The sequence below is a fragment of the Camponotus vicinus genome, unplaced genomic scaffold (assembly GCF_025532165.1).
Source record: "Camponotus vicinus isolate PSW18456_S1 unplaced genomic scaffold, iyCamVici1.0 SCAF_1, whole genome shotgun sequence".
Classification (NCBI taxonomy): Eukaryota; Metazoa; Arthropoda; class Insecta; order Hymenoptera; family Formicidae; genus Camponotus; species Camponotus vicinus.
Genome location: NW_028141945.1, coordinates 20893549 through 20902929, shown reverse-complemented (window position 1 = coordinate 20902929; position 9381 = coordinate 20893549). Strand labels below are relative to the sequence as shown.

The 9381-nt window shown below is 28.6% G+C and overlaps 1 protein-coding gene across 1 annotated transcript; it reads left to right on the top strand.

Moving 5' to 3' along the window:
* Positions 1-6467: 6467 nt before the first annotated feature.
* On the top strand, positions 6468-8872 carry LOC145959460 (guanine deaminase-like). Its single transcript, XM_083078310.1, has 8 exons — positions 6468-6612; positions 6743-6994; positions 7177-7395; positions 7548-7655; positions 7724-7828; positions 7965-8130; positions 8259-8405; positions 8522-8872. The coding sequence occupies exons 1-8, from the start codon at positions 6514-6516 to the stop codon at positions 8719-8721; spliced, it is 1296 nt and encodes a 431-aa protein (XP_082934436.1). The 5' UTR covers positions 6468-6513; the 3' UTR covers positions 8722-8872.
* Positions 8873-9381: the final 509 nt, after the last annotated feature.

Here is a 9381-nt window from a genome sequence, read left to right as displayed (position 1 = left end):
TATGAAAAAGTCCAAAAGTTCCGCGAAAACGCGACGACGCGAGAATACTACAACGCGAAAACGCGATAACGAACGTCCACGGCACGTTGACGGCACTGATGACGCGAAAGGGTACTTAGCTTCCCATTCAGGCACCTTAAGATTTATCATAAATAGAAAAATTTAAGATAAACCTCAAGGCACCATCCAAGTACTAAGCCCTCCCACCGCGACAAGGTGTACCCCATGGGAGGGTTATATTATATATAATTTTATATATAATATATTACATAATTTGAAATTTATTTTGTAATATAGTAATAAATTTAAATCCGCAAATATAAACGATAAAGAAAAATATAAAAGATAAAAGAAAATCTATTATATAAAGCAATGTTCAAAATAATTGATTTTAAAACTAATTATTGCGCGCAATTAATTTTTACTTTTAAATAGATATATTTTAATGTTATAAATCGAGTAATTACAAAATAATTTATATTTCTTATAGATATAAACTTTTAAAAATATGATAAATAAAAAAATTTCTATTTTTTTATATATGAAGTATTTAAATAAATATATTAATATGAAATGTTTTATAAAATATAAGAAATAACTGAAAATATTAATTAATAAAAAATTTTATAAATGTTTTAATTATTTTAAAATAAAATGGAATATTTTTTTTGAATATAGATATTATTGATAAATAATTTATAAATTGTTGCGTCCGCGGAACGATATATAATGAACGCGCGCGACACAATCGGCATACGCTGACGCTCGTGCACTCGTAAATAATAACGCGATTTAAGGTGCACAAGAATTTTAATAAATCGCGAGTAACATACAAGAATTCAGAATAATCGTAAAACGGATCACAAATAGACGCGCGTCCGCACAACTTGACAGCTGGGCTCAGACTCTTTGACAGTCGTTGTTTATAACAATATTTTGACAACGCGCGCGGAAACGATCTTCTTCGAAAGAATTCACCGAGTGACGAATACATTTAGCGGGACGGGACGCGGGGACGCAACAATATAATAAATAATGAATGTGATAAATAATTTATATTAATGACTTACATCATATCTTATTGATCCATCCACTTCTAAAACCACCTTTTTTCTTTTGCTTTCTTCGCTTTTTCCTCGTCGGCACTTCAATCCTCATTGCACTCATTTGAATTCCTCGTTGCATTTACACTCATTCACGAAAAGTTCCTCGTTGCACTTGCAATTGTGTTCAGAGAAAGAATTTGATAATATATGATATTATCTCACATCACTACTTCACTGCTCAAGAGTCACTGAGCGAATGATCGTAAGTCAGAAACATTACCGCGGTACTGTTTATATCGCCAAGGTTGACTATGTAAAGAAAGAATTTGATAATATGTGAAACGTCTCTCACGTCACTACTCAAGATCACTGTGCGAATGATAATAAAGCCGTGTAACATATTAACAATAGCGCGATACTGTTTATCAAGGTCGAACACGGTGTTATTGATAATTCTCTCGTTGCCGAAATATTTTCTGTAATATAAAATATTCGTGCGCGGAATATTAAATTATAGAAGCATTTTAATTTATTGATTAAGATTAATTGATTATTTATTAAACTATTCATCATGAAGTCTTTTGTTATACTAATTATTTGCATCTGTAATTCGATTGTTTTACTTCGTGTTCTTTCAAAATCCCTCCCCCCCCCAAATTATATTTAGATTGTCAAGTAAAATGATAAAGTAACACGGATGGAATATATTTGTGACTCTAAGTATTAAAATAATAATTATTGTCCGTAAAGATTGCAAACATCGATGTGATTATTTAATATGTTGGATTCCTATCACATTAAATCGATTCTCGATTAAATTGTATATTAATATACAATCGATTCTCGATTAAATTGTATATTAATATACAATTTAATCGAGAATCGATAAAATGATAGGAATAGAAAATATTAAATAATCACTTCGATCATTGTGATCTTTACGGACAATAATTATTATTTTAATACTTAGAGTCACAAATATATTCCATCCGTGTTACTGTATCACTTTACTTGACAATCTAAATATAATTTGGGGGGGGGAGGGATTCTGAGAGAACACGAAGTAAAACAATCGAATTACAGATGCAAATAATTAACGTAACGAAATGCTCCGTGATAAATTGTTTAATTAATAATCAATAAATTAAAGTATTTCTGTTATTTAATATATTTCGCGTTAGTGTATATTTTATAATATATAAAATATTTCAACGAATTGTCGATAACACGGTGTTCGACTTTGGCAATATAAAATATAAACAGTAACACACTATACGTTACGGCTTTGTCATCATTCGCACGATGAGTAATAAAGTAGTAGTGAGAAACGCTTTGTATATTGTAATTTTTGTACTAAACACGATTACGATTAGTATCGAAACATAATTTGCTATAAATATTAATAATTAAAAATTAATTAACTTTTGATAAACGACATGAAACTGTATCGCAACGATAAATATTTATCGAATCGTAATCATTCATTACTGCGAATAAAAATTGAAACAGGGGATACATGAAAGGGGACAAAAGAATTAAATATATTATGATCTTTTGATCATCGATGCTTATTATAATATTTCTTTAACAATATTAGAATTAAATATATTTCGACCAATGCTTTAAATTTTCTCAATCCTGGTTAATTAAACAAGAAATATATTTAATTCTAATATTATTAAAGAAATATTATAATAAGCATCGATGATCAAAAGATATAATCATAATATATTTAATTCTCTTGTCCCCTTTCATGTATCTCCTGTTTCAATTTTTATTCGCAGTAATGAATGATTACGATAAATATTAATCGTTGCGATACAGTTTCATGTCGTTTATCAAAAGTTAATTAATTTTTAATTATTAATATTTATAGCAAATTATGTTTCGATACTAATCGTAATCGTATTTAGTAGAAAAATTACAATATACGAAGCGTTTCTCACCACTACCTTACTACTCGAGAGTCACCGCGCGAATGATGACAAAGCCGTAACGTATAGTGCGCTACTGTTTATATTTTATATTGCCAAAGAACACCGTGTTATCGACAATTCGTTGAAATATTTTATAAATTATAAAATATACACTAACGCGAGATATATTAAATAACAGAAATACTTTAATTTATTGATTATTAATTAAACAATTTATCACGGAGCATTTCGTTACGTTAATTATTTGCATCTGTAATTCGATTGTTTTACTTCGTGTTCTCTCAGAATCCCTCCCCCCCCCAAATTATATTTAGATTGTCAAGTAGAGTGATAAAGTAACACGGATGGAATATATTTGTGACTCTAAGTATTAAAATAATAATTATTGTCCGTAAAGATCACAATGATCGAAGTGATTATTTAATATTTTCTATTCCTATTATTTTATCGATTTTCGATTAAATTGTATATTGTTTAATTAACAAGGATTGAGAATATTTAAAGCATTGGTCGAAATATATTTAATTCTAATATTGTTAAGGAAATATCATTATAATAAGCATCAATATGATTGAAAGGTCATAACATAATTAATTCTCTTATGCCCTTTTATGTATCCCCTGTTTCAATTTTTATTCGCAGTAATGAATGAATGCGATTCGATAAAGATTTATCGTTGCGATACAATTTTATGTCGTTAATTAATTTTTAATTAATTAATACTTATTAATATTTATAGCAAATTATGTTTCGATACTAATCGTAATCGTGTTTAGTACAAAAATTACAATATACGAAGCGTTTCTCATCACTACTTTATTACTCAAGAGTCACCATGCGAATGATGACAAAGCCGTGATATGTATAGCGCGCTTGCTATACGTCAAGGCCAAACATGATATTATTGATAATTCTCTGCCGAAATATTTTACGTACTACATATACACGCGGAATTTTAAATTATAGAGGTATTTTATTTTAAATTAATTATTAAACGATTGATATATCACGGAACCTTTTGTTATGCTAATGATTTGAATTTATTCGATTGTTTTACCGCGCTTTTCCGAAGTCAAATTTTATAATATTTAGTTTTGCACTTTAAAAGACTGACTTAGAGCGAACTAAATAAATAAATAAATGATGTTGAGAAAAAGAAAAAGAAGACACATAAATAAATAAATAAATAATAATAGCCTGAAAAAAGAAAACATACTAATATTTTTATATAATAAATTATTATTAATTAAATTATTTATATTTTTATTTATATTATTTATATTATCAGAGGGACATATGTGTTACCCTCTGAGAACATTCGTGGACATTGGTTTTGTAGTTCATGTCCACGTTTTTAATGTCCACAGAGGGAGTATCGCTTCTAGGGATCGCCTAAAAGCGGGTCATGACATCTCTCAGTCTTCTCTCTAGTAATGACAGCTGCCATAAAAATATTATTTGAGCGCTTTAGGAAGAACCGATTGTGATACGAGATTCATAATGCAGAACTATGTTTTGTAGATCTAGAACAACTTAGAACAAAAAGTTCTTGATTGGAACAAGAAAAGAAGAATTTGTTTATGCTTGCTGTAGGAATCTGTTGAAAAGTTTTTTTTTTCGTTTTCCGGATTTTGAGTTCGATTTACGGAATTGTCCTTTTGGAATAATGTTAGGAACAATTAGAACAATCTATAATGTTAAAAAAATGTTTGACTTGTGAAAAATGGGGGGTCACAGCTAAAAAAAACATTTTTTTTTCGTTTTATTAGAGAACTGGTTTGAATAAAATAATAATACTTTAGAACAATATGATACAAATCTAGAAATAATCTGGAACAACTTTCAAAATTATAATTTTCAAAAAAAGGGAAGGGCCAACTTCACGCACTCATCAAATTCTCTATCTCTAACACAACATAACTATGCATCACTTGAGTATAAACATGTCGTGGACTAGAAATATATGTGAGGTGGCTGGATCGGAAATCGAACCCGAGTCTTTCGCTTCCCGGGCAACTGCTCTAGACCACTGAGCTATCTCACACCTAATGCTGCCTTTTAACACAGTGATATGCGACTCCAGAGCGATGTTGGTATCTCGATCGATAGATGCAATGCCGATTGCCGAGGATCCCTGAAAGATCGCTCGCTGCGGCATATATCAAATTCTCTATTTCTACGAGACAAGATTATGTACTACTTGATTACAAAGATGCCTTCTATATGGCAACATTAGGAGGTGCTAAAGGTAAAGTTCGAGTATTATACATTAAAAACGATAATTATCGTGCAAAATATGTCTTTTTATATAATAATATGTACTATAATTTTCAATCTAAGTGTATATATTGACTGTGTTTAGCGCTTTCGATTGATGACAAACTCAGTAACCTGCTGCCAGGCAAAGAATTTGATGCTCTCGTCATAGATTTGAACGCAGAAAAGAGCTCCTTAGATAATTTCAGACAACACACACTCGAGGAAAAATTCCAAAGATTTATTTATTCTAGCATAATATAATTTCTCTCATAATGTAATATCAGTCTATGTAGGAGATAGAAAGTTATATAAAGAAGATTTTATTTGATGTTACTTTTGCACTGTTACAATTGTCAAATATCATTCCATAACGAAAATAACCTGTTGAATGAATTATAATAAAACAATGCTTCTATTTTTGTATGTTATAAACAAATTTATAAATAATATTTTGTTATGATTAAATTATTTTGAAGATTAAAATTAAATAAATGCATTAATTCTTTGTTTTTCTCTTAATAATTTTTTAATAAGTATAATAAAATATAAAATTAATCGCGCCGAAGATGTGTCGTACGCGCCGTAGGTGTCGTGTTGCACCGTAAAAGGTCGAAAAAGATAAAAATATAAAAGATAATCACAATGTATCAGATATTGTACATAATCAAATGCAATGTGATTTTTCTCAGATCAAATCAGTTGTTTTGCAACATTATTGTCTTCTATATCGCCAATAATCTCTGCTACAGTAGTCACATGCTGTGATAACGAACATATCATAAATCATCTCATTAAATAATTTCGTTATTAAAAGATTAAAGCACCTTATAACTGAGTAGTATGTGAAAGAGAAGTGATACTGTATTTAATATTATATTTGAAGATATTGGGAATTTTTACTGTATTTAAATTCCCTATATATATATATATATATATATATATATATATATATATATATATATATATGTACGTTCCCTTATATTGCATTAAAATTATTTGCACAATTATTTTCTTTTTATTATTATGATAGAGTACATAATAATGAGTACATGATGATAATATAAGATAAAATACGTTATTTATAGCTTTCTCATTAAAAAGTTAATTTTACGTGGTAGTTGTACTAAAAAGACAATAGAGAAAATATAAAGATAATATAGAGATAAAGAGAAACATTTTCAAAAAAATTTTAAAACTTTTGAAAAAGGCATTGTACATGTTTCATTACATTGTTCCAGTGGTGATTGTATATATTAAAACAATACTGCACAATGGTTCGACAAGTTTTTACTGGTTCTATGATTCATGCAGATGAAAATGGAGAAGTGATTTTTAAGGAGAGTGTTACGATACTTGTCGAGGATGGCAAGGTATTTAATATATTCCATAAATTACTTTTACTATTTTTTTATTTTATTAGTAACTTATCTAATATAAATAAAATATAAAACAATATATATAACAATATCTTTATTAACATCTGTATTATACAATATCCAGATTATTGATATTATGGAAAATCCAGATCAACAGAAGATAGATGATTTTCACGCAGACGAAGTTAATAATTTATCACCAGGACAATTTATAGTACCTGGATTTATCGATTGCCATATACATGCAGTGCAGTTTCCGAATCTTGGATTGGGTTACGATAAAACTGTTTTAGATTGGCTGGAAGCCTATACTTTTCCATTGGAGAGGCAGTATACTGATCAACAATTTGCAGAAAAAGTGTTTGATATAGTTGTGGTATGTAAAACAAATCTTGAAACACAATATTATCTAAAAGCAATACTTATATAGTAATTTAAAATAATACTATAATAGAATAATGTTATAATTAATATATAAAGTATATTATTATAAAATAATAATTGTATTTGACCTAAAAGATTCTTATCTTTTAATTATTATTTTGATTGTTATTGCAGAGACGATGTATACAAACTGGAACAACAACAGCATGTTATTTTGCATCTCTTTATACCGAAGTATCTGCGATTCTCGCAGAGAAGTGTTCACAGTTTGGTCAACGGGCTTTCATCGGAAAAGTAAACATGAACGTTCCACGAGATGATGGATATTACGAAAGCACAGAAAAATCAATTGAGACCACTATGGCTTTTATAAAAGCTGTCGAACAAATAGGAGTAAATAAAACTTTATATTTCATTTCCTGTACATTTTTTTTTTATGATGAGATAATAGTTATCTAGTAATATATACATATAGATAAAAAATTTTTCATTGATATATAATCATGCAAACAAAAAATATGTCATATTACGCAAATTACTTGTAGAATCCCCTTATAAGACCAATTATTACACCAAGACATGCATTGAAGTGCGATATGGAATTAATGCAAGAACTGGCAAAGATTGCTAAAGAAAAAGATTTACATATACAGGTATATTACACTCATCTAATATTCATCACACATTAATATCAATTCAACTTGTTTTTCATTCTCTGTAGAGTCATATTGCTGAAGATAAAGACGAGAAAGAAATAATAAAAGAAGTATTCGGAGAAGCTACATGCACAGCTGTTTATGAAAACGCTGGTCTTCTTACCAACAAGGTAAGACTTAACTTTGTTTTGTCAATCTATTAAATAGGTTGGGAAAGAATCGATATTATACATATTATTCTTATACATAATAGAGGTGTTCCAATTAAATGTATGTTTATAATACATATTTAATCTTTGTTTACAGACAATATTAGCACATGGAATCTATCTTGAGGATAGCGAACTTTACACGCTTGCGAAACGAGGAACAGCTATAATTCACTGTCCGTCTTCGAATATAAATTTGAAAAGCGGTCTTTGCGATGTGCGGAGATTAAAAGCTAATAATATCGATGTTGGCCTTGGAACAGGTACTGCAAATATTTCACCTTGCAAAAATTTTATATTAATAATGACATTCTTTTATATAAAATTCAATGTAACAACTAATCGACATAATGTTCATTATTACGTTAATAATGAATGTGTTTCCTCTCAGATGTTTCTGGTGGATCAAGTTACAGCATCTTGGATGAAATGGGATCGGTTTTGCACGTATCAAATTCTTTATTTCTAACGGGACATGATAATGTACCATTTGATTACAAAGATGTCTTCTTTATGGCAACATTAGCAGGTGCTAAAGGTAAAGTTCGAGTATTGCCATATAGAAACGATAATTATCGTGTAAAATATATCTTTTTATATAACAATATATACTGTAATTTTTAATCTAACTAATTGTATATTGACTGTGGTTAGCGCTTTCGATTGAGGACAAAGTTGGTAATTTCATGCCAGGCAAAGAATTTGATGCTCTCATCATAGATTTGAACGCAGAAAACAGTTTGTTGGACAACTTCACAGATTACACACTCGAGGAAAATCTCCAAAGATTTATATATTCGGGGAATGATCGTAATATAGTATCAGTTTATGTAAAAGGTAGAAAAGTTAAGTAAAAAACATTTTATTTCGTAAGATGTTACTTTTGTATTGTTACAATTAAACATCAATTCAGTAATGTAAATAAGCTGTTAAATAAATTATAAAATGCTTCTATTTTTGTATTTTATAAACAAATTTATAAATACTCTGTAATAATATTTTGAAGATTAATATTAAAAATGAATGCATTAATTCTTCGTTTTTCTTTTAATAATTTTATTTATATGTATCTTAATAATCACCTTAATATATTGAATATCTTTTACGATTGAAATTGCATGTTTCTTATTATATTAGCGATCGAGAGTTCAATTATTCTTAAGAGATCTTTGTAATATTCTTTTAAAAATATACTTACTGTTAACAAAATAAAGAAAAGATACGCACTCTTTTTTCAAACATCGGACATAACGTTTGCATAAGAAGCACCATCACGAAGCACGATCGGCATCTCTTCCGTGACTTTACATACAAGAAAAAGAAGTGAATACATATTTGAGAAATTTTTTGTCCTTTATATACATTGTATATATTATAATAATAAAATAATACTTTTCGCTCAGCCATACTAGATGTTTAAAAAACTGGCATTCTTATATATAAGAAATTTGTCACTTTTCAAAATGTCTTATCAAATTTTACGTGTTAAAGTATCGCGTGTTCATGTTTTATTA